The sequence below is a fragment of the Trachemys scripta genome, chromosome 8, assembly GCF_013100865.1.
Source record: "Trachemys scripta elegans isolate TJP31775 chromosome 8, CAS_Tse_1.0, whole genome shotgun sequence".
Classification (NCBI taxonomy): Eukaryota; Metazoa; Chordata; order Testudines; family Emydidae; genus Trachemys; species Trachemys scripta.
This window is the reverse complement of record NC_048305.1, coordinates 71612639-71637392: the sequence shown is the minus strand read 5'-3', so window position 1 is coordinate 71637392 and position 24754 is coordinate 71612639. Positions and strand designations below refer to the sequence as shown.

The window sequence follows — 24754 nt, the reverse complement described above, 5'->3', positions numbered from 1 at the left end:
AATCTGTATAACAGGCATACACCTACAACATGTTAAATTCACTGGCACAGTTAGTAACGAAGTATTAGTTAGAAAAACTGAATAACGGTAACATTACCTACCCCCATCTCTGAAAGCTTTTCGTGTACAGGGCCCTTAGAGTGAAGTACACGCGGTGGAAGAAGACAGAACTGTGGAATGGGTACAGCTGTTGGGGCGGGCAGACAGATGATTAAAAGTGTAGGCTTGGGGTAACGTCTCCTCTAGTAGTGAGTGAAGCTGATGCGCCCTAGCTTGACCTGTCAGCTCTCCCTCCCGACCTGCTGGGCGGAGAGAGTTCGGCCACGGGCGTCTGTTAGTAAATAAATACCGTGGCTAGCTGCACAGCATTTAAAATTACCCATTTCAAATCCCATCTCCCAGCAGCGCTCCTGCCCCATACAACCCCCCTCCGGCCATTCAGCCGCTCCTCTCGCGGGAGCTCCGCCGCCCCCCGCCCTGTCAGTGTCTGGCCGCGCCGGAACCAATAAAGTTGTTGCGAGGCGGCAGGGCCTGGGCGGTGCGTGCCGGTGAGGTGAGGAGCCGCCCGGCCTGTGACAGGCGGAGGCCCCTAGTGCCCGCAGCCGGTGCGGTGCTCGGCGCGGAGGAGCCGCCCGTGAGTAGCCCCGCGCCGGCAGCTATTTATATAGCCCCTGGGGTGGGACGCGCTGCCAGGCGACTCCCCCGCCCCCTGCGCGCCCCGGCCGAGGGCGCATTGCACAGCGAGAGTGACAGGCGCAGCCCCTCCACCTGCGCTGCAGCGCGACCCCGGCCGCCGCTCTCTGCCTGCGGCTCGGCCCTGCGCGCCGGGACTGGACCCCCCAGCTCCCGGGGCTGCCTCCCTCATCCCCCTGCCCAGGGGCTGCCTCCCTCCGCGCTTCTCCCCGGGCGCTCTGCAGGCTGGGCAATGTAAGTCTGGCTCCCGCGGGCTCGGACTCCTTCCTGCTTTCGTGGCTGTTGACTTGGGGGGGCTGTTTGTTTTTGTAGGGGTCGCTCCTGTATTTCCGACATTAAGTGTCCCCCCTTGAAAGAGGCCAAGTCACCGGGCAGCAAAAATGCCCCCCAGTAACCAGACTCGAGTTTTGCTTCTGAACGCCATGGAAAAGCGGGAGAAGACCCTCTTCAGGCTTGAGCAAGGTCAGTGCTGACATGTAACGGCTCTGCTGTGCGCAGCGCTGGTTGGTAACCGCACGGAGAGTCCAGGCAGCTCTTCAGTAAGCGAGCATTGACATTCGATCATTTTCATTAATGTGGAGAGCTGTAGTTTTTCCCTCCCTCATCATCTCTCACACACTCGCACTGTGTTCAGGTTAGTTGCTGTCCTCTGGCACTGTAGTGCTCTTTGTATGGTGTTGATTGTTTGTATGGTGATAGCTTTAGAGACCACAATCATGGATCAGTGGGTGACCAGATGTTCCAATTTTATTGCCCTGTTGATGGGGCTTTTTCTTATATAGGCTCCTATTACCCCACCACCACCACCACCACCACCCTCATCCCAATTTTTCACACTTGCTGTCTGGTCACCCTGTCAGTGTGGGTTGTAAAAACACTTTCAGGCTGAAAGGCAAATTGTATATATTTGGAAAAAAAGAAAAAGAAAAATCACTGTTCCAATTAAATATGAGCCTAGTTTCAGACCACACCTGAAGGATGGTATAATTATAGCACTCCCATATCCATCACTACTTCAGTCCCTGTCTTTGCTATTTATAAAAGTTTTCATAATCCAGCTTTTTTTGTGCAGTACTAAATCTATTATGTACAAATCCCATGTCTTAGTTGTAGGGATGTGAATTATATTTATGTCTTCAATCCTTTTTTTTTTTTTTTGGCTCACAGGTAAGATTTGGAAAGACATATTTGTGTACTAAATTCATTACAGCAATGCTGTAATTTGCAATGATTTCTCATGTTAGTAAGTACTTGGAATTATTTTTATTTTTAATATACCCATCAACCTGTTAGTGAAAAGGTATATTTGGCCCAGTATCATCTTGGTCAGCAATCTCAGCCAATGAACTGTTTAAGATGAAAATGTTATCTGATATCTTTATTCTTTCTTGCATACTGCTTTTTTTTTTTTTTTTTTTTTTTTAAAGGGGCAGCAGTAAAAGTTTTAACTTTCACCAGGAAGATTTAAAAAACATTGTCCAAGAATGGTTGATTTATGAATTTACCATACTTTCAAAATACTTTCAGAACAGCACAACTTTTTTTTACCCTTCTATAAAACTAGAAGTCTGCTTAAATACTTAGATTTCAGAATTTGCTGAATGGTTAGTATGTGAATTTTTACCAGGAACTTTTACCATTAATGAACAAAGTGCAGAGTCAGTTCTGACCTCCTTATTAAGTTTTCTTCAGGCTATGTAAGCTTTCTTTGGAGGCCGCTGTAGATTTGAAAGCCATACATTTCAAATTGCCTACGTTGATAGCTAGTTGAGGGAGAGAGTAGCTAATTTAGGCAAGGCATTCCTGGTATCAGTACTGTTGCTATAGGGAGTAAGATATCTAAGGCCTATAACCCTGTAGCCTGATCTAATTTTAGCAGACTGCATAAGGAAATGTCAAGACTATAGTGAGGAGAAATTGCCTGAACTTTCTGAGGGCACATCTTCACTAGCAATGTTAAAGCGCTGCTGCGGCAGCTCTTTAATGTGCCTTGTGTAGTCGCACCACCTCCATGAGAGGAATAGCTACCAGTGCGGGAGCGTGGCTTCTAGCACAAGTGCACTGTCTACACTGGCACTTTACAGCACTGAAACTTGCAGCACTCAGGGGGTGGGTGGGGGTGTTTTTCACACCCTCGAGCAAGAGAGTTGCAGCACTGTAAAATGCCAGTGTAGACAAGCCCCAAGAGTGACTTTTGTGTTCAATTTTTGCAACCAAGTTAGTTATGTTTTTAGTTGATAGGCACCCAAATCCTGAAACTACACCTCTACCCCAATATAACGTGACCCGATATAACACAAATTCGGATATAAAGCGGTAAAGCAGCGCTTCGGTGGGGCGGGGCTGCGCACTCCGGCGGATCAAAGCAAGTTTGATATAACGCGGTTTCGCCTATAATGCAGTAAGGCTTCGGCTCCCAAGGACCGCGTTATATAGGGGTAGAGGTGTATTGTTAAGCCTTTGCACTATTATGTGTTTGGAGGGTATTTTTTCCCCCCCTCTTTTTTTTTTTTTTTTTTTTTTTAATGTTTAGTGGATGATAGGGTAAGTAATGTACTGTAAACTTAATTGGCATGGGCTACTTAAATGTACTTGGATAGCTGGACTCTGATATTTGGTTGTGCTGGCACAATTCCATTTGTTGAGCAACTTTTTTATTTAATCAGGATAGTGTGATTCAGTTGTCTAACTTTTTTACATGTTACAGCACAATTTTAAACTCTTTTTCTGATACACGATTGGTTTATCTGTTCTTTAGACTACATGTAGAACTTTCTTACCAGGAAGACAAGACAGCCAAGAGTATTTTGCTTTTTAACTGAAGAATGAATAAAAAAGCACTTTTTAAAAAAAGTCATGAGTTCTAAGATCCTGGTTCTGCAGTTGACTGTCCGTTGAAGTCACTGTGGCCCTGCAGGATTGCATGGCTGTATGTGGGTGTAGGCAGTTGCAAGGTTGAGGCCTCAATCAATAATGGTTGTTGCCTTGCAAGTGCATCTGTCCAGTTTTACTCATGTGAGCAGACCAGGCTTTTAAGGCCGTGATACTGCAGTCCGATTCATTCAGGCACACACATGCACTGAGACCTGTTGAATTAAATGAAATTCCATGTGAACAAGTGGATTAGATTATAGAATTGAGGACGAATGTTTTCATTTTAGGGTATTAAGGCTTCAATCTTGCAATTTACAATTTGTGGATGAGCTGTTGCACCCAAGAAGAGTCCTATGGAAGTCAGTGGGGCTCCATGCAAGTATAGCTGTAAATTGCAAGAGTGGGGCCTTGGTCTGTAACTTCATTTATATTTTCAAAAAATGTAAAGGTTTTTGGATTTGTTTAGTTGAATATTCCATGAAATGTAAAAATATCTAAAATATTTTTATTTTCAAGTTTGGTCTTCTGCTTTCCACAAATACCTATTTTCCCAGTTCAACTTAGAACCCTGTCAGTTTAATAATAATAATAAAAAAAAGGTTAAAAACTAAATTCAGGTGCTACGTATTCCCAAGTTCCTGTGCCAGTGTATGTGGTTTGAGTCATATTTTCCTGTTGTGCTTTTATATTTAAGAATTATTTTCTTTCTCTTATGTGAAAGATTCACATAAAATGAGAAACTGACAAGACAGAAAATGTTTTCAAGTGCACAAAGAGAAACAGACTAGAGGAAAAATAGATTTTTTTCCCTCACTTTGTTTTTCATGTCAATTATAGTAATGTTGGGTTTTACACATAACAAAAATAGGTAAAATATGAGTTTTAAGTTGACATTTAAATTAAATAAAAAATGTGTGTACCCCATCTCTATATATTATGTATTAAAATGAGGTAACTGTTTAGATTGTAGTACTCCTGTCACCTCACAATTCTTCCAAAACTGTAATAAATAACTTTTCCCAGGCATTTTTTTGTTACTGTATTGTATTTGAGCAGAAATAGAAATAAAGTGCTCTGAAGTGGGATAATTAGTTTCCCATTTCAGGGTTCTGGTTGGTTTTGAATGGTAACACTAGCAGAGAAGCAGAAATAATTATTACAGCATCATTATCTGTTGATGAGAAATGGCAGTAAAATAAAAACATTCTCTTAACTTTACACCCAATACACCTATTTAGAATTATGGTACCCATCTATTAACTTAAAATCTTCATATTGTGAATCACAATAATAAACCAAAAGATTTAGTCTTTAATTTTAATAATAAATGAGATTTTTTTTTTTTAATTTTTTTTTTAAACCCATTCTCTTTTCTGTTGAGGTTTTGAACTGCAATTCCGACTGGGCCCAACATTGCAAGGCAAGCATGTTACAGTGTACACTAATTACCCAGCTTCTGGAGAATTATTCTATCGCCGCAAGTTCAGGGCACTATCATGGCACAACCCAACAGGAAGAGAAGATGATTCTGACAAATACTGTAAACTGGATCTCCAGATTTCTGGATCATACCAGTATTATTTCAGTCATGAGTAAGTGGAGTTTTTTACATATAAAAAACTGCAGTCTTCCCCTCACTACTCCATGTATCTCAGTCTTGACCTAGGAGAACTATGAGGTGTAAGAGGATAATTCAGTTTCCATATCAGTGCAGTCATTGGCTTCTGCAGAGGACTGCCCACAAAGGATGCAAGATGTAGTTTTTGATGCTGCAGTGTTTTGGGGAGTACTTGGAACAAATTTAATCATCTATTTGTTTATGAATTTTGGAAAGGCAATCCATGCCTGCAAGGTTTCAAAGTCAGCATTCTAATGGTACAAATAATTAATTAATAGACTTGGAAGGTTGTGAGAGATCAGACATTAAAATAAGTAGTCTTTCTTACATATCTTCAGGTTTTGTTCCACTCAGTTCTGACCTATAGCTGCTACCAGAGCTAGAAATCCATTATGTTCAGAACCTATGCAACATTAACCCATTCATCTGTAACTTCAGTGATATTTTTTTTTGAGGTCTTGAGATAGTGTAAGTATATAAAAAAAAAAAAAAAAAAAAAAAACTGAATTCTGATTACCATCTTTTATTAAGTCTAATGCAATCAATCTGTAGTGTATAGTACCTCACCTATTACCATTGTTTAAGAGCTGATAGCTTTGAGACCATTGTGGCTGATTGGGACCATCAAAATCTTCCAGGTTCTCAGCCTAGACCAGTAATCAGAGGAAAAATTTTGATCCCTGTTTATAATTTTTCACCATTGGCTATATTTCCTCTAATCATGTTTTGAGAATACTCATATTCATTCTATTAAAAAGTTGCTGAGTAGAGGAATGGGGGAAGGGGTTAAGAATACTTGGCACCTCACAGGTTCAGTCACTGTTTTTGACCCCAATCCAATCCATGCAGGCTGATTGGCCTTGTGAATATATGACACATTGGAATCCATAGGTCTTCAAACAGTCCTAAAGGTCTACTTGCATGGATCCAACTGCAGGCCTGAGGTCTTTTGTGTGTTCTTTCTCCAGAAAAAGGCCTTGTTGTAAATTTCAGGGGCAGAACATGAAGTACATTTGAGTCTAAATGCATCCATACATTGGGGAAATGGTGGGAACTACTCTGAGTTTGAAAGATTGGTAACTGTTTTGTGGCTAAAATAGGATATTAAACTACCAGATTGTGGATTGGCTTCTGGTGTTAGAAATGGCTGGTGCAATGGGCATTTGCTTTTCCAGTGTTTAATAGACTCAATTTATTTTAGAAATGAGAAAAGTGGCGGAGGTTACATAGTTGTGGACCCTATTTTGCGTGTTGGAGCTGATAATCAAGTATTGCATTTGGACTGTGTTACACTCCAGACATTCCTAGCTAAGTGTCTGGGACCATTTGAGGAATGGGAAGATCGTCTTAAAGTTGCAAAAGAATCAGGTAATAACCACATACTCTGTAAAGGTAATTTTTAAGGGATGCAGCTTATATTTATACTGTTTATGTTCTACCAGTATCAGTTCATATCTTTTTGTAGTTTGCAGTTTAAGTTATGAAAATAGTTATGAAACTGAATTCAATGTTAAACATATAATAGTGCAAACCAGTCTGATTACTAAAATATTTGCTTTGAAAAACAAGTATTTGGGAATTACCTTTAAAAACGTGATCTAAATTTTTAGATTGTTTGTTTGATTTGTTTCACATAGATGTGAAGTTTGTAGAATTGATTGGAACGGTGGACAGGAGGTGGGGCTAAATCTGAGCTGGGAAGAGTGGTTTAAATCTTACCTTTAAAACAGGGGCTGGCAAACGTTTTGGCCTGAGGGCCGCATTGGGTTTCGTAAATTGTATGGAGGGCCGGTTAAGGGAGGGGGTCATGGCCTGGTCCCCAACTCCTATCGGGGGCCCCCCCCCCGGATTCCTGCCCCGTCCAACCCCCTCGTTCCCTGACGGCCCCTCTGGGACCCCTGCCCAATCCACACACACCCCGCTCCCTGTCCCCTGACTGCCCCTGGAACCCCTGCCCCCTGCTACCCCATCAACTCCCCATCCTTCCTGACTGCCCCCTGGGACCCATACCCCCATTCAACACCCTGTTTCCCCCTGACCACCATCCACACCCCTGCCCCCTGACCACCACCCCAAACTCCCCTGCCTTCTATCCAACCCCCGCCCCCTTACCGCACTGCCTGGAGCACCGGTGGCTGGCAGCACTACAGCCACGCTGCCCACTGCCACCACGCAACTCAGAGGGTCAGGCCAGGCTCTGCAGCTGCGTTGCCCGAGGAGCTCACAGCCCCACCACCCAGAGCATTGCAACAGTGTGAGCGAGCTGAGGCTGCGGGGGACGGGCCTGGCCGAGCCTCCCAGGCCAGGGGCTCAGAGGCCGGGCAGGACTGTCCTGCAGACCGGATGTGGCTCACAGGCCGTAGTTTGCGCCCCCCCCCCCCCAAAACCTTTCCTTAGTTATGTGAAAAGTTTTTTTGTTTTCAGTACATACTGTGATTATACAGTTTATCATAGAATTTCCTCATCTTCATTGTAACGTTTTTCTTGTATTAACAAATGGTTTCCTTGTCATTTTTGTAGGTTACAACATGATTCATTTTACGCCATTGCAAAAACTTGGATTATCTAGATCATGTTACTCTCTGGCTGATCAGTTAGAAGTAAATCCTGACTTTTCAAGCCCAAATAAAAAGTGTACTTGGAGCAATATAGGAAACCTAGTGGAAAAAATGAAAAATGAATGGAATATGCTTTGTATAACAGATGTAGTCTACAATCATACTGGTATGATTTTTGTTATACTATCTTGGTGCTTTTTATTGCCAACTCAGTAACACAGTCAAAGCTATTCTGGTTATTCCACTATTCCATGATTTTTTCCCTTGAATAGACCTTTTAAAAGGCTTTTTAAGGAATTTGTTCTTTTTTATCTGTCTTCTGAACCCCTTAAGTCTAGGGTATCTCTTGTGTCTGTCAGGGAGAGTTGTCTATTAAAATGAGAATTCTTTTTCGGTGCTTAAAGCATTAAAAATCTAAGGAGATCCTCATACATTGTTTCTATTTATAGAACACCAATATGCATGTCTATATTTTCATAATACTAACTATTTATATATACCGCAGGGCATTGTTCAGGCATAAATTCACTGGATTACACTGTGTAACAAATCTAATGTTCTTCACTGTTTAAAAAAAAAAAACACCAACTTTAGGGTACTATTATCAGAGGGAGGGAGGAAGAAAGAAAAGCAGAAGTGGGGGTGAATGTGGGTGATGGTGAGAGAAGGTATGGAACAGGTCCATATAATACTTCTAAAAGAAGACACGTTCAAGAAATATGATCTCGACATTAGTAACAGGATCAATTTTGTATCCCAATAATTATGAAGTCTAATTATTCCACATAATAGTGCAAAAATAGATCATATATTCTCAGCCATTAAAAACTGCTTGGTTAGATATTCATGCATTTTAAAAGGTTCCGTGATTTTATTTTGTTTGCTGCTGATAAATTAATATTGGTGGTGGTTCTTTTTTTATATAAATTGGTGAAAAAGATTTCAGTTGGAATATTTTTAATTCTAAGCCTCTTTTAGGAAGCTTCTTAATAATTATTTGACTAATTAAAATAATTTTGATAGACTATTTAGCCGTTTGCATATTCAAAAAAGCAGGCTTAGTTCCATGCAGTACTCTTAAATAATTGAATGTCTGATAACAGGATCAGCAATAAAATGGTTAAACATGTTAGTGTCACAATCATTTTTTTTAAATGAAATGCAGCTCCGTGTAAAGCAAACAAAACTTGCAGTTTATTTCTTTTGAGCTAGCTATTCTCGCACACAACAAAGGCTACTGGCCTAGTCTGGTATTCTTGTCACAATAAGCTTTTTTTACAAATATAGATAAAAAATTTGGGCCCTGATTCTACAACTTCACATGCATGTGTGTAATTTGTGTGTTTGCAGGACTGGGGCCTTATAATGTCCTCACAACACCAGATGAAAATTTTATATTTTAACAGCTGTAACCACAGTTCTCCTGCACCATTCTCTAGCTATCAGCCCTGTTTATCAATTCTGTCGTCTTTCGCTGCCTAGCGTGTATGTGCATTACAGTTTAGGGAAATGGGAAACAACCAGAATGTCTTCAGTAGCACTTAAATTTTTGTGATAAATCAAACTATTCATCAGAGTCAACACTTATTTGAGATGAAAGGGAAAAGTCTGAGTGCTATTGTTTGTGCATCTGGCTTCACACTCAAAAAGACAACATTGCATTAATTTCAGTTCTGAAACTAATCTTCACAACAAAATGGGCTAGTAAACTTCTTCCTTCCTCTTTTCTTTTCTTCCTTCCTTTTTTTTTTTTTAAATGAAGTTTATATTATGGTGAATATACTACTACATCTGTGAATTTGTCTAATCAGATGTACATATATTTTCCCATCTATTTCATTTCACAAAACAAGAATAGTTTGTCAAGCATAATGCTGTATGTCTAGTGTTTCTCTAGAAACAAGTTTCTCTCACTAAATTCCAATTATTGAGAGGATTAATCTTCAAAGCAATTCCTTTATCGCAGTGATTAGAAATGTTTTCATTTCCCCTCTGTAGGCTAGAAAGGCAGTTTCTCAGAATCAAGTGAAAAGTTGTCCTTTTGCTGCCTTATATTTTGTTGGAAAGAATCAACCATTTCTGAGGCAAAAGGAGAAGTCTTTCTTAGAAGCATCTATCATGCTTTTTGCTCATCTATGCAGAATAGGATAACTTCGCTTTTTAAAGAAAAAAAAAAATTTTTTTCATACAGATGTCTGAGGTAGTATGTGTATATATATATTGAATAAAACCCCGAATAAAATATTTACAAGTGAAGTTTTTAAAGGCCCGAGGTAATGTTGCATTGTGGTACTTTTCAAGTGAGCAGGCTGCTTTTAGTTGTGGATGGCAGAGTTCCATATTTATAAAGGTCAAATAGTCAATGCCAAGTTCTAAATGATATTGAGATGAAATGGTAAAGGTCACTTTGAACAAGAAAGAACTATACATACTATAGGGTGAGCAGTAGTTCTGTTTCTTTTCCTTTGATATAAAAAAGAAACCAACCCCCTGTGACGGATTCGGTCACAGAAACCCCCTTGGGACTGCCACCTGATGTGCTGAGACTACCTTTGAGCCCATTTTCCCTGGCAGCTTGGGACTTCAGTACCCTGTCTTGTTGAGCCAGACATGCTAGCCTACTGCAAACATGGACCTAGGTCTGAACCACGTCCCCCAAAAGCTGCAGACTTAACTTAAAACAGCTTAAGAAGTGCTCCTGCCTCTAGCACCCAGACACCCAGTTCCCAATGGGATCCAAAACCCCAAATAAATCCATTTTACTCTGTATAAAGCTTATACAGGGTAAACTCATAAATGGTTTGCCCTCTGTAACACTAATAGAGAGATGCGCACAGCTGTTTGCTTCCCCCAAGTATTAATTACTTGTTCTGGGTTAATAAGCAAAAAGTAATGTTAAGTATAAAAAGTAGGATTTAAGTGGTTCCAGGTAATAACAGATACAACAAAGTAAATTACCAAGCAAAATAAAACAAAAAACGCAAGTCTAAGCCTAATACAGTAGGAAACTAAATGCAGGTAAATCTCGCCCTCAGATGTTCCAATAAGCTTCTTTCACAGACTAGACTCCTTCCTAGTCTGGGTCCAGCAATCACTCCCCCCTCCCCGTAGTTATTGTCTTTTGTTCTATTTTCTTTCAAGCATCTCTTTGGAGTGGAGAGCCAGCTGAAGACAAAATGGAGGGGTTTCCAGGGCCTTTTATATTCTATCTCTTGTGGGCGGAAACCCCTTTGTTCTCCTGTACTAAATCATAGTAACAGGATGGAGTCTGTAGCCACCTGGGCAAATCACATGTGTCTGAATGGCGTTGGCCTGCAAAAAGCTGAATCATTGTTTACATGTTAGTTTGAACGTTCCCAGGAAAACTCAGATGTGGATTGGCGTCTCCTAAAGTCCAATGTCAGCTAAGTGTTTCTTGACTGGGCACTTACTGAGAATAGTCCTTTCTCAAGAAGCTGACCAAATGCTTCACTGAGGCTACTTAGAAGTAAACAAATACATAGCCAATCTTCATAACTTCAAATATAAAAATGACACCTGCATACAAATAGGATGAATATATTCAGTAGATCCTAACCTTTGCAAAGATATGTTACATGGCATATCTAGTGTGATGGGTTAGATTACAGAAACCCCCTTGGGAACTGCCACCTGATGTGCAAAGACTACCTCTGCTCCTGTTTTCCCTGCCAGCTCAGGACTCCAGCACCCTGTCTTGCTGAGCCAGACTCTCCCATCTGCTCCAACACGGACCCAGGGTCTGAATCACTTGCCCCAAAGCTGCAAGTTTATCTGAAAACAGCTCACAGAAGTGTGCTTGTCTTTAGCACTCAGATGCCCAACTCCCAATGGGGTCTAAACCCAGATAAATCCGTTTTACCCTGCATAAAGCTTATGCAGGGCAAACTCATAAATTGTTCGCCCTTTATAACACCGATAGAGAGAGATGCACAGTTGTTTGCTCCCCCAGCTATTAATACATACTCTAAGTAAATTACTAAATAAAAAATGATTTTTATTAAATACAGACAGTAGGATTTAAGTGGTTCCAAGTAGTAACAGACAGAACAAAGTAAGTCACCAAGCAAAATAAAATGCGCAAATCTATGCCTAATCAAACTGAATACAGATAATCTCACCCTCAGAGATGCTTCAGTAAGTTTTTTCTCAGACTGGACACCTTCCAGGCCTGGGCACAATTCTTTTCCCCTGGTACAGCTCTTGTTGCAGCTCAGGTGATAGCTAGGGGATTCTTCATGATGGCTCCTCTCTCCCCTTTGTTCTCTTCCACCCCTTTATATATCTTTTGCATAAGGCGGGAACCCTTTGTCCCTCTGGGTTTCCACCCCCCCTCACTGGAAAAGCACCAGGTTAAAGATGGATTCCAGCTCAGGTGACATGATCACATGTCACTGCAAGATTCATCACTCACTTGCCAGCACACACACATACAGGAAGACTCACAGGTAAACACAGCCATCTGCAGACAATGGGAGTCATCGAGATTCCAAACCATCGTTAATGGCCCACACTTTACATAATTACAATAGGCCCTCAGAGTTATATTTTTTTATTTCTAGTTTTAGATACAAGAGTGGTACATTTATACAAATTGGATGATCACACTCAGTAGATTATAAACTTTGTAATGATACCTTACAAGAGACCTTTTGCATAAAGCATATCCCAGTTACGTTATATTCACTTATTATCATGTTTTTATAAAACCATATAGACTGCACAACGTCACATCTAGCATAAAACATATTCCAGTTATGTCATATTTACTCTCATAAGCGTATTTCTATAAAGCATTAGGGCGTGCAAGGTCATCCCTCCCCAAAAAACCCCCAACAAATCCTCAAAAACAGTTAGTAGTTTTTATTAATCAGCCCATGTTTGTGGTTCCATTGTGATGTAGGGGATTTTGACTCTTCCTTAATATTTATTCCACTTGTTTACCAAGGTTAGAAAATTACTTGTGGATAGTAACTGACACCATCCCTTTTTCCTCTTTCTTTGAGTTAGGTACCACATTTGATTTACTTCAGTCTCCCATGACTCTACTAAAACAATTCAGTGCTAAGAAAACCCACATCTAAAAGTCCTGTAAGAATTATACAGAGGTTAAACCAATAATGTTGAATGAAATTGCTCCCAGAAAAACCCTGTAGAATTTAATAGTGATAATTTTTGTTTGAGAGTAACAGCCGTGTTAGTCTGTATCCGCAAAAAGAAGAACAGGAGTATATACATGTTCCATTCTATATGCATCCGATGAAGTGGGCTGTAGTCCACGAAAGCTTATGCTCTAATAAATTTGTTAGTCTCTAAGGTGCCACAAGTACTCCTGTTCTAATTTTTGTTTGGTTGTTGAGCCATTCTATGGCAATTATAATGCTCTATTAAATTACATAGACTAGTTCAAAAGATCCCATGAAAATAATAATTTTCTATGAAACTCTGACTAGGACTTTTCTATGAGGAAAGAGAAATGAAGAAATGGGAATTAGATGCTTTCTTTTCTCCTCTTCCATATTCCCCCAGTGATTTATAATCTCTTCCACCCTTTACTACAGGCATAGCCCTGTGTATACTGCAGTGGGTTGCACTCAAATTCTGTGATAAGGACTCCTTGATTTCTGTATTGTGTTCATTTTTAATTTTATTTAAAAGAAAAATCAGTGTTTTTCTCTATGCTGCCACAGAATGCTACTGCATAGCTTTGTCTTAGAAAACAGGAGTGGTGATGGAGTCTTACTTGAACTGTCATTCAGCTTGCTGCATGCACCAGAGGGAAGGATGTGCTTATTACTCTGTAGCAGTGTTCTGTAGTGAAGATTTATGATTTGTCTCCCTTCCCATCACCTCATCTAGTCCAGTGGCCTGATAAGTTTATTTACAGCATAGGGTCATATATAAATCCTCCACTCTGGGTTCACCTTTCCTCTACCCTCCCAGGCATCTAAATCACTACTCTAAAGGTTCTGTTTCTTTGGAACATCTTGTATCTTTAGGCCATTTTTAGCACCGTACTTGGGGAGAAATGATATTCTTGATCTTAAACATATCAAGGGGGCTATTCTGAGAGAAATAATGCCCAGCAACCACTTTGTGTGTTATTTTGCAACAAAAAGTGTAAAATTCTCTCTGCTATACTAGAAGTGATACCTGTTTGTCTACTGACTTTTTATAGTCCTATCAAAGATGTTAGTGGAATACAAGCTTTCACATGGCCTGATTCTGCATTAATTGAAGTCAGACCTTCCATTGGAAAAGGAATTGATTTTACCTCCTGTGCTATCCTAAAGTTTTGGTCCTAAGATGTTTATATGAAACAGTTAAATAATTCATCTTGTTTAATTATTTTTTTCTCCTCTTCTTAAATAAGCTGCTAACAGCGAATGGATTAGGGTGCATCCAGAATGTGGTTATAATCTTGTAAATTCTCCCCATCTGAAACCAGCCTGGATATTAGACAGGGCTCTCTGGCATTTAAGCTGTAGTGTGGCTGAAGGGAAATACAGAGATAAGGGGCTGCCTCCTTCAATTGAAAATGACCATCACCTGAATGTAAGTAAATGAGAAATATAGCATTTTACTTTGTAATAATAATAAACAATGTAACTGGATGAAGAAATGTTTAGTTATATATATTGTGGTAGTGCTTAAAATGTGCTGATGTTTTTCAAACATATAGGAAGACAGTTCCTGCCCTGAAGAGCTTATTTTTTTAATGGCAACATTTAATAGTTTTATAGGACTTGCGTATTATAAAAGTACCTTTTTTTTTTTTTTTTTACAGTGTATCCGTAAAATAATTTGGGAGGATATTTATCCCAAGATAAAACTATGGGAATTTTTCCAAGTAGATGTTAACAAAGCTGTGCAGCAATTTAAAACCCTTCTGACTCCAGGTAAAAACATACCTGTTACACATAAGTAATCCTTATACTTCAGTGTGTTATGTTTATCTGGTGTTGGGCAAACCTTGTATGTAAACGATAAACACAATGGGGAGGAAAAAACAATGTGGGAAGTCTTAACTTAGACGATGTGTTGAAGGCAATAGTTTGTCAGCTCATTCATCTACAAAAAAGCTTTGGTAGAAGAAAGTAGGAATTGAAAACGTGTGTGTGTGTGTGTGTGTGTGTGTGTGTGTGTGTTTTCCACAATTTAATTCATGCTAGAGCATGGAAAATTAGATAGTCTCCATATTACAATACAAATATCTAAAATAGTACAACATATGAGACAGGTTAGTAGTAGTTAGTGGACAGTATTGCAAGAAACCCACAGAGTATAGTTGATTTTGTTGGTGTGGGGGGGGGAGGTTTTTTTTGGTGTTGGTTTTCTGTTTGGTTTGCATCTGAGCATGTATTCATCTTGAACACTATCAATTCTGACAAACTTTATTTTTGTATCTTTCATCAATATTCACAATTGACAAGTACTTTAAAGACTACTTTGTCTAAGAATTGAGCTGAAATCCTGACCCGACTGAAGTCAATGCGTGTTTTTGCAATTAACTTCATTAGACCTGTTTTTTCTCCCTTATTGTCTATATTTCAGTTTCTAGGTAAACTGGAACAGCAAAAACTGTATTCTTTAAGATTTATTCTGTGTGTTGTAAACTTCCACTCTACAACATTTTGTTCTCAATTTTTTTCTTCAGGTAACAGGAAAACTAAATCTGATCCAAACCAACATCTTCAAATAATTCAGGATCCTGAATATAAGCGACTTGGCTGTACTGTAGACATGAATATCGCATTGGCAACATTCATACCACATAGGTACTGTAATATTGGGTTTGTACAAGAGAAACTGAACCTTAACTTTAAACTGAAAAATCCAGTATGATGATATGCTCTGAATGGGGGAGGGAATTAGAATTTTCATTCATCAATATTTGAGTTACCTTTGATTATAAATATATGTATTTTTAAAATTTAGGAGCTTTAGACAGGTGTATAGTGATATCTGAACCTAATGGCTTTTAATTGCTGTTTTTCTCTTGTTTAGCAATGGGCCAGCTGCAATAGAAGAATGCTGTAACTGGTTCCAAAAGAAAATTGAAGAATTAAATGCTGAGCAGTTCCAGCAAACTGCCTACCATCAAGAGCAGGTCTTATTAATGTTGCACTTAAATATTGAATTCTTGCTTTCTATTATAAATAATAATTTATTATATTTTATTGAAATAACACTTAATTTAATGTACTTCTAGGCAGTCACTTGTCTTCTGGAGACTGTGGTTTATGAGAGACTGGCTGACCATGGTCCTAAACAGGGTTCTGTTAGTAGGAAATACCCTTTAGTTACCAGGTATTATGTCTTTATCTTCCTCTCAAAAACCCATTTAAAAAATGTTCTACTTTCTTCGATTGACTAGAACTTCTAGATTTGATGTTATATACAATATTATCGGCCTGACTCTGATCATCTTTAAGGCCAGGTCCTACATGGAACTGATCACTGTCATGAACTTCAGCAGTCCTGCTGAACATCTTGCAGGATTTGACCTTTACACTGATATAAGTTAGGAGTAACTCCCCTTAGATCAGTGGAGTAACAACTGTGTAAGAAGAGAAGAATCAGGCCTTATATCTTAGAAACCAAACTATGTGGAACTTATTTTAATTGAGGAAGTATGAATTTGGAACTTCAGCTTTATTTCAGCGAGGGTTAGTGTTTCTCTTGTAAATTGCTTGTGCAAGTTGCACTTATGGAGGAGAGACCATCTCTGATGAGGTGAATGCAAAATTCAGTAAAAACTAAACCTCACCTTTTTATCATAACCACATCATATGCCTTACTTATAGTAATTGGCTTCATAGCTACTCTAATTTTAAGACTAAAATCTTCTGTTTTGAAAATGAAATTCTGCAGGCCAGTAGTTCACATTCTGAGCTACACTTAAGCCTTCGCAGCTCTTTCCCCATCTTTCCCCTCCTCCCTTACCCACACAGATGGACAAATGGTCACTTAGTATGACTAAGCACTGATAAAGCTTTGTTAGCAATGACTGAACTTGATAAGAATTTTGGGTAAAATCCTACCCCCAAAATAGTGGGCATCAGATGTCTCTATAGAAGACAGTATAGTGTTCAGGACTCCATTGAAATCCAAGGGATTTTGCATGGTGTTCATATAGCGCTCATCTGAGGGGACCAAGGAAAATTACACAACATTGCCCTTGCCACATAAGCTGCATAGTGGAGCTTTGCAAGGGTGTGAAGTGCAGCCAGAGGGAAATCGGGTGTGCAGGTGATCCGTTGTGTGGTGCTGTTAGATCTTTGCATTAGTGTGGAAGTAGTGCAGTCCTGCTGTACAGTGCAGTACAGTAGAGAGGATACAATGACCCAAAATCCCTACTTATTGCGCATAATTTGGAATATGGAATAAAACTTAAATTGAACTGCTTACATGCATAAAATTAAGGATATGCATGAGTGTTTGCAGGTTTGGGATCTTAAATCCAGATTTTTGAAAGGTATTTAGGCATTGCTGTGCTCAGTGGTGCAATCCATAACTGATTTAGGTGTCTAAATCTAATTTTCAAAAGAGAGCTAGGCATTTAGGAGCCTAAATTCCATTGTCTGTAAACACCTACATACTTTTAAAAATATGGGCCTTCGTCTTCAAAATATCAGTGAACTATCACATTTCAGCAGTTTATCTTGTCATCCCAAGTTATCCAGCTATGTTGCAAAACAGAAAACAGCCCTTCATTTATGTTTTAGCAATAGCAGATACTTTTTACAATGAATAAAAACTAGGTCTTCATGCAACTTATTGGTTGATATAAGGGAGGAGGTATTTCAGTTGTCTTCAAAAATTAAGACAAACTAAAATGCACTTTAAAATAAGTATTTGTGCAATCTCTAGATACTTTACTTACCCATTTAAAGAAATGACCTTGGAAGAAGAAGAACTTCTGATGCATCAGCCTGATAAAGCCTGTCACTTCTTGGCTCATAACGGTTGGGTAATGGGAGACGATCCTCTGAGAAACTTTGCTGAACCAGGTTTGTGAACTGAACTTCAAATCACTTTATAAACAAAGCAAAAAGGGCATTTTTCTGGATCTATCTCAACACAGTTCCAAATTTTAATTGAAAATTGTGCCAGTATATAGCATTTGTGTTCCCATTCAGCATGGTAGTGACACTAAAAATTTGTCCAGATTTAGAGAACGAGTCTTTCAATGTAGATAACAGTCAACAGCATCCAGAGAATGAAAAGTTATCTTTCCATGTTTATAGCAAACACTGGTAGTACCTACTATAGTTTAAGCTGCAAAACACTTTACTTTCTGAATAGGTAAGAATGGGCTTACGTTATGATCGTGATTTTCTGAGACCTTCACTTTTTTTAAATGAAATTTTCTATGCTTAATGTCTCTACTTGAAGGGATGCAATTTAAGTTTAAACATGTCTTTCCTGGCATTTGAGATAGGAGAACTGAACATAATATTTTCCCCCACTTTTTTATTCTCACTGCATTTTTCTATATAGATAACTCAAATACATTCAAACTTTGAGGGCCAGATCCTCAGTTTTGCCTTCAAGATACCCTCCACCCCACAATTGTCTTAAAATAAAAGCTACAGGTGATCTGAGAATTTATTTGGAGAAAACTCAGAGCAGTGAAAGTTTTTGTCTAGTGCAGTGGAGTTTTAATTCCAGTTCAGGAACCAAACTGTATCTTCACCTGCACAGTCTGGTCTCTGATCTTGGATTCTCTTATTCCCTACCCCCTCTGGAAGTTTTGCTAACGACTAAACTGAGAACATTGATGTCAGTGCTAAAGGAAGGAGTGGGGAAGCTCCGTAAATCTAGCTGGCAACTGTTCACTCTTAAAGGGAGACTCATAAATTTACTGAGTGCCTGTCAGAGTTCTGCCAATAGGCACTTTCAGTATGTAGTTCTTAATTGTTGCAGAATAATTGACTTCCTTTTTTTCTGTATATATTCTCTTTAAAAGTCAAGGCATAGCTGAAGATAATACATGTTTGTCCAGTGTGGAATTAATTTTTTTTTTTTTTTTTACTCATTCTTCAGTTGGCTGACCTTTCCTGTTGGCAAATATACACGTATTTGGCTAGTGCAGTTGTCTCCCATTGTCTAGTTTTCACTAAATGGGTGAAATGTTGGCCCCATTTGAAATCAATGGGAGTTTTACCATTGAATTTGGGGGTTCCAGGATTTCACCCGGGTGTTTTAAGATACTTGTGTCTCAATATATGACAAACCTTTGTATTCTCCATTAAACCAGTTTGCCTTAAGGGGCCACTAACCCCATGACTTGCACACTTCCATTGATCAGACATCGTGTGGTGATGCACAGGTAACTGCAGTGCAGGCTGTCAGTGTGTCATAGCTCTCCTTTTTCTGTGATAGCAGTTAACAGGTACTTGCTAGGACCGAAATGTTTGGAGGGAAAAAATTCACAATGAGGCACAACCACAGAAATAGCAGAAGGAGATGTTTGAAGTGACGCAGCATTAGTTTCTCAAGTGTGGGCAGAAAGTTTTCCTTATGGTTCATGACTCAACATTTTTGACTTTGCTAACTGAGTAGAATAGTGAGAATAAGAGGTTATTGTAGAATGAAAGCAATCATCAGACCATCAGAACTCCTTATTTCAAATGACTCTGCATTTGACAAACAATATGTTCCTTGTGCATGATTGTAAGCAATTACCCAACTGACTTGACAGCCAATACTGAATATCAAAGTAGCTTCTGTAGCCTTCTTGGATGTCTTCAATAGATCATAAACACCTTTTTCCTTGTCTGACTCTGACAAAATACTTGTAATTAAATCTTCAAGGGCTGTGCCTTGTTAAAATAGTAGAAAATCTCATGTTTTGCGTTGGAGTGGAGCATCCTTTACAGATACATTGTGACTTTAAAACTTATACTGATCACATCTGAAAGACTGCAATAAGTGAATAAATGAAACAGGTTAGGAGTACAATTTTCAAAGTCATCTCAGTGACATAGATGCTTTTTCAAAATGTAACCCTAGATTAATAGGAATAGAAACTGCTGCTAAAATAGATTAAATTTTAAAATTGAGGTTGTTTATATTACACACAGAGATGCCAGTATGAACCTGTTCACTGTCAATATTTGCTGTCAGTATTTGAATTATTGTTTTGTCGATAACTGAAAATATGGAAAAGATTGAAGAGAAAGGGAGACCTTTCATGGAGTTTGAAGTGCTATTAATTTTAATGCCCAGTGTACCGTTTTCTTTTATTCCATTTAATGTACCATTGTTGTACCTTATTTGAAATTTAAAATACAAATTGGTTTGTTTATAGAACTATATAAATATCAGTAGAGATCTTAAATGCACCTTTAATATAATCTGATATGGGGAGCTGTAATTTAGTGTACAGTACATAATTTGGGAGTTGATATGGTATAGTTAAGAATCTTGATTTAATATTAATTTTTTTATTTCTCTAGCCATAAACTCAATGTGTCATATGCACGTGGTACCAGTGGTGTATTGTAGCTAAATGAATTTCTTTTCTTTACAGGTTCAAATGTTTACCTAAGAAGAGAACTTATTTGCTGGGGAGATAGTGTCAAACTGCGCTATGGAAATAAACCAGAAGACTGCCCTTATCTGTGGGCACATATGAAAAAATACACTGAAATTACTGCCAAATATTTCCATGGAGTACGTCTTGACAACTGTCACTCAACCCCTCTTCATGTAGCTGAGGTGTGGAAAGACTAGGCATTTTTATCAAAAAGTTGTTTTTGTCTGTGAAATAAGATTCACAGTGCTGTTTGTGATGGAAGCCTGTGTATGTCCGCATAGCAAAAATTGCTCATGCATTAGCCTATCCAAGCTAGCTTGAATCCAGGTAATGCAGATAACAATAGCAATGAAAGCCAGCACAGGGTTCACAACAGGCTAGTGAGCTGAGTGCATATCTGGGGTCTATGCCAGGCTTGAACTACCTGTGCTGAAGCCTATGATTGTACTGTCTTCACTATTGTTGTTACTTGATTCAAGTGTTTTAGAGCCATACCCTCTGTATCTCCAGTCACAGAGCTTTATGTCAGAGAATATTGTTTTAGGTGTGGTATGAAATTCCTTGAAGTTTGTCTATTTTTTTTCTACTTTCTGATGAGTGCCTTCTCTCCTCAAGACAAAATCATTCTTAAACAATATAGGCTATTCCTATGTAACTTATTGTAATTGGTGTTGTCCTTTGTGAATGTGACGGGTTGGATCACAGAACCCCCCTTGGGAGCTGTCAACCGATGTGCCAGGACTACTTCTATTCCTGTTTTCCCAGCTAGCTCAGGACTCCAGCACCCTGTCTTGCTGAGCCAGACACTCCCGTCTGCTCCAACACAGATCCAGGGTCTGAATTACCTGCCCCAAAGCTGCAGGTTTACCTGAAAACAGCTCACAGAAGTGTGCTTGTCTATAGCACTCAGATGCCCAACTCCCAATGGGGTCTAAACCCAAATAAATCCGTTTTACCCTGTTTAAAGCTTATGCAGAGTAAACTCAAATTGTTCGCTCTCTATAACACTGATAGAGAGAGATGCACAGTTGTTTGCTCCCTCAGGTATTAATACACACTCTGAGTTAATTACTAAGTAAAAAGTGATTTTATTAAATACAGAAAGTAGGATTTAAGTGGTTCCAAGTAGTAACAGACAGAACAAAGTTACCAAGCAAAATAAAATAAAATGCGCAAATCTATGTCTAATCAAACTAAATACAGATAATCTCACCCTCAGAGATGCTTCAGTAACTTTTTTCCTCAGACTGGACACCTTCCAGGCCTGGGCGCAATTCTTTCCCCTGGTACAGCTCTTGTTCCAGCTTAGGTGGTAGCTAGGGGATTCTTCATAATGGCTCTTCTCTTCACTTTGTTCTGTCCCTCTGGATTCCCCCCCCCCCCCCAACCCACCCACTGGAAAAGCACCAGGTTAAAGATGGATTCCAGTTCAGGTGACATCACATGTCACTGCAAGACTTCATTACCCACTTGCCAGCACACCGATATACAGGAAGACTCACAGGTAAAACACAGCCATCTGCAGACAATAGTCCTGGTTAATTGGAGTCATCAAGATTCCAAACCACCATTAATGGCCCACACTTTGCATAATTACAGTAGGCCCTCAGAGTTATATTTTATATTTCTAGTTTTAGATACAAGAGTGGTACATTTATACAAATAGGGTGATCACACTCAGTACATTATAAGCTTTGTAACGATACCTTACAAGAGACCTTTTGCATGAAGCATATCCAGTTACATTATATTCACTTATCATGTTTTTATAAAACCATATAGACTGCACAACGTCATAGTGAATTAATATTTTGACACTTGAATCTAATTATTTTGTTTTAGATTACTATGGAATTTTTTTTTTCAAAGCTGTGTCTGATCTAGCATAGTGTGAGTGGCTATCCAACTAGTTCTCCCAGATGCATTTTTTTCCAATTAAAGTCTAGTTAATGAATATTTTCACAATAGTTATTTTTCTGATGACTGTATCAAAGCAGGATTGAAACTAATTGCAGATCTATAAGTCTTTTCTGCATTTGGGGAAACAAAATATTGATTCAGTTAAACCAGTTCTCACCCTCCTGGGAGCCATAGTGCAGACAAGCCTCCCACAGCTAGACGTGCTGTTACACCATTTGAATTAGACCTGCTTTTCAGCAGGTTTAACTGAACTGCTCATAAAAGAAGGCATAGCCATGAGACTCTTGTATAAGGGTATGTCTACTCTTAAAATACTACAATGGCACAGCTGCGCTACTGTAGCACTTCTCTGTAGATTCTGCTTACACCAACTGGAGGGGTTCTCCCATCAGTGTAGTTAATCCACCTCCAAGAGGCAGTAGCTAGGTCAACAGAAGAAGTCTTCCATCAACCTAGTGCTATCTAGTCTGGATCTTAGGTTGACTTATCAGCACTTCTCAGGAATGTGAATTTTTCATACCTTGAGCAATGTATTTACACTGAACTAATTTTCTAGCATAGACCAGGCCTACCTCTGGTTTAGCTGAAATGGTGGTAGAACTGATGCGAATGTTTTTTTTTTTTTTTTTTTTTTTGCACATTTCTCCAGAGTAGACATGGATATATCAAGTCCAGTACTGAGTGTCACAAATGTCATTTTTCAGCAACAGTGGGTGCAAATGACCATGAATTCGTTTTCAGCAGCTTTTCATAGTTATGCTAGTGTTTCCTATAATGTAAACTCTTGTTGCCGACCTAAACTATGTTTCATTGTAGCCTTTCACAATTTGTAAAGTATAACCTACAACAATATAGTTTGAAAAGGTTATTTTTAAGGGTTCTGCTTGTGTGGTTTTTTTTTTTTTTCTTTTTTTACCTTAGGACTTTTCTACACAAACAGCTGCACTAATATAACAAAATTAGATTCTAAATCAATTTAGTTAAGCGGATGCAACCCCTTTGTGTGACATGCTTAGATGTTAATGCAGTTTCTTAGTAAATTAGGCTAAACTAATATGAGGCCCTCTTAAACTGATTTCAGAATGTCCACAGACAGGTGTTGCACAGATTTAAATCAGTTTAGAAATTATTTAAATTAAATCAGTACAGTTTCTAGCTGTAGACTGGGCCTTAGAAATATGAAATCTCATTTTCTCTGCTTTTGGTCCTTGAAGGTGCAGAGGACTAGAATGGGAACTTTCTCACCCTTAATTTAAGTATTGGTGTTGTATCTTAAACAGAGATCTTTCCTCCCAAATGTTTGTTCATGCAATTGAGTTTAAAAGGTATTGACAAAAACAAGCAAAAGAAACCCTAAAATTTGAAGTAGTTTGACTAAAAATCCTGTGAGAGTTTTCAAATTATTCAGGAGGCTTTCCGAATAATCTTTATCAAAACCATATCAGATCTTGTAAATGTTCAGAAGCACACCATGGCTTTTCTGCAATAAATATTGTATATTTATTGAATTCAGTATATTTTTGTTTTCTTGAACAAAATTGTTTAAGAACTCAACTATGTATGGTTAGCATGCATATTAATATATTATGGTATATGCCTAGGTTTCAAGGGGCTTTCGATGAAGATAATTAAAAAGTTTATTATGATCTATAGGAGATGCTAGCAGCAGCCAGGTCCGTCAGACCTAACCTTTATGTGATAGCTGAACTCTTCACGGGCAGTGAGCACATTGACAATGTCTTTGTCAACCGCCTGGGAATTACCAGTCTTATTAGAGGTACAATAGACACCTGAAAGCCATATAGGATTGCTATATATGGTTCAAAGTTTTTAATATGAAACTAACATTGGTTTGTTTTTTATTCTTCTTGTATGTTTGTCCTTTGCAAATTCAAACATCTTTCCTTCTTCCTTTTTCTTTTAACTCCTCCATCTGTTGTATCCTTCTATTCCTGATTCGGCTTTTTCAATTTGTTAACTTTTGTACAATTGAACTTGTTTGGTTTCTTCCTATTTTGGCTTTCCATTTTGTCTCTGCTGCATGGTATTTCCCTGCTGCCCAATCCATGCCTAGCCTTGTATCCTTTCCTTTTTTCTATTCTGCCTTTTCCTTTTCTGTGGCTTCCTTGGCTGTGCTTTTTGCAGTACATGCTGGACACAGCTAGAAAACTGCGTGCTGATTTGTATGTAGTGGCTGAGCTGTTCACAGGAAGTGAGGAGTTGGACAATATCTTTGTGACTAGATTGGGCCTTAGCTCCTTAATAAGAGGTAGGCTTGCTATGTGTGTGGTTCCCCATCACCTCTGACACTGCATGTATGGTGTGCCATTTATGAAGAAAATGTCATGTATTGAACGTGCACAATTTATCATATTTCATGTATTTAACAAGTGCTCAAAGATGCATTTAATATTATGGTTTGTTTTATATTTATCTATTTAAGTATGTTATTGCATCATAAACTGAAAGATGCATCCCAAGTGTAAGAGGCCTAAAAGGAATTGTAATATATATATCTCAATCGGGAAA

At 38.8% G+C, this 24754-nt stretch overlaps 1 protein-coding gene across 3 annotated transcripts in view; it reads left to right on the top strand.

The window, feature by feature from the left end:
* Positions 1-492: 492 nt before the first annotated feature.
* The window catches only part of AGL (amylo-alpha-1, 6-glucosidase, 4-alpha-glucanotransferase), a 59591-nt gene continuing 35329 nt past the window's right edge, over positions 493-24754 (top strand). For 2 of the 3 annotated variants that reach the window (XM_034780276.1, XM_034780278.1), the window contains exons 1-14: positions 493-634; positions 1006-1155; positions 4949-5159; positions 6387-6553; positions 7706-7909; positions 14135-14316; positions 14549-14660; positions 15419-15539; positions 15769-15871; positions 15974-16071; positions 17635-17774; positions 20300-20487; positions 23879-24002; positions 24300-24494. In XM_034780276.1, the coding sequence (XP_034636167.1) occupies positions 1074-1155; positions 4949-5159; positions 6387-6553; positions 7706-7909; positions 14135-14316; positions 14549-14660; positions 15419-15539; positions 15769-15871; positions 15974-16071; positions 17635-17774; positions 20300-20487; positions 23879-24002; positions 24300-24494 (1927 nt within the window). In that variant the 5' untranslated portion in view covers positions 493-634; positions 1006-1073. The remainder of the gene's footprint in view (positions 635-1005; positions 1156-4948; positions 5160-6386; positions 6554-7705; positions 7910-14134; positions 14317-14548; positions 14661-15418; positions 15540-15768; positions 15872-15973; positions 16072-17634; positions 17775-20299; positions 20488-23878; positions 24003-24299; positions 24495-24754) is intronic. The other variant, XM_034780277.1, reaches the window with a different exon arrangement.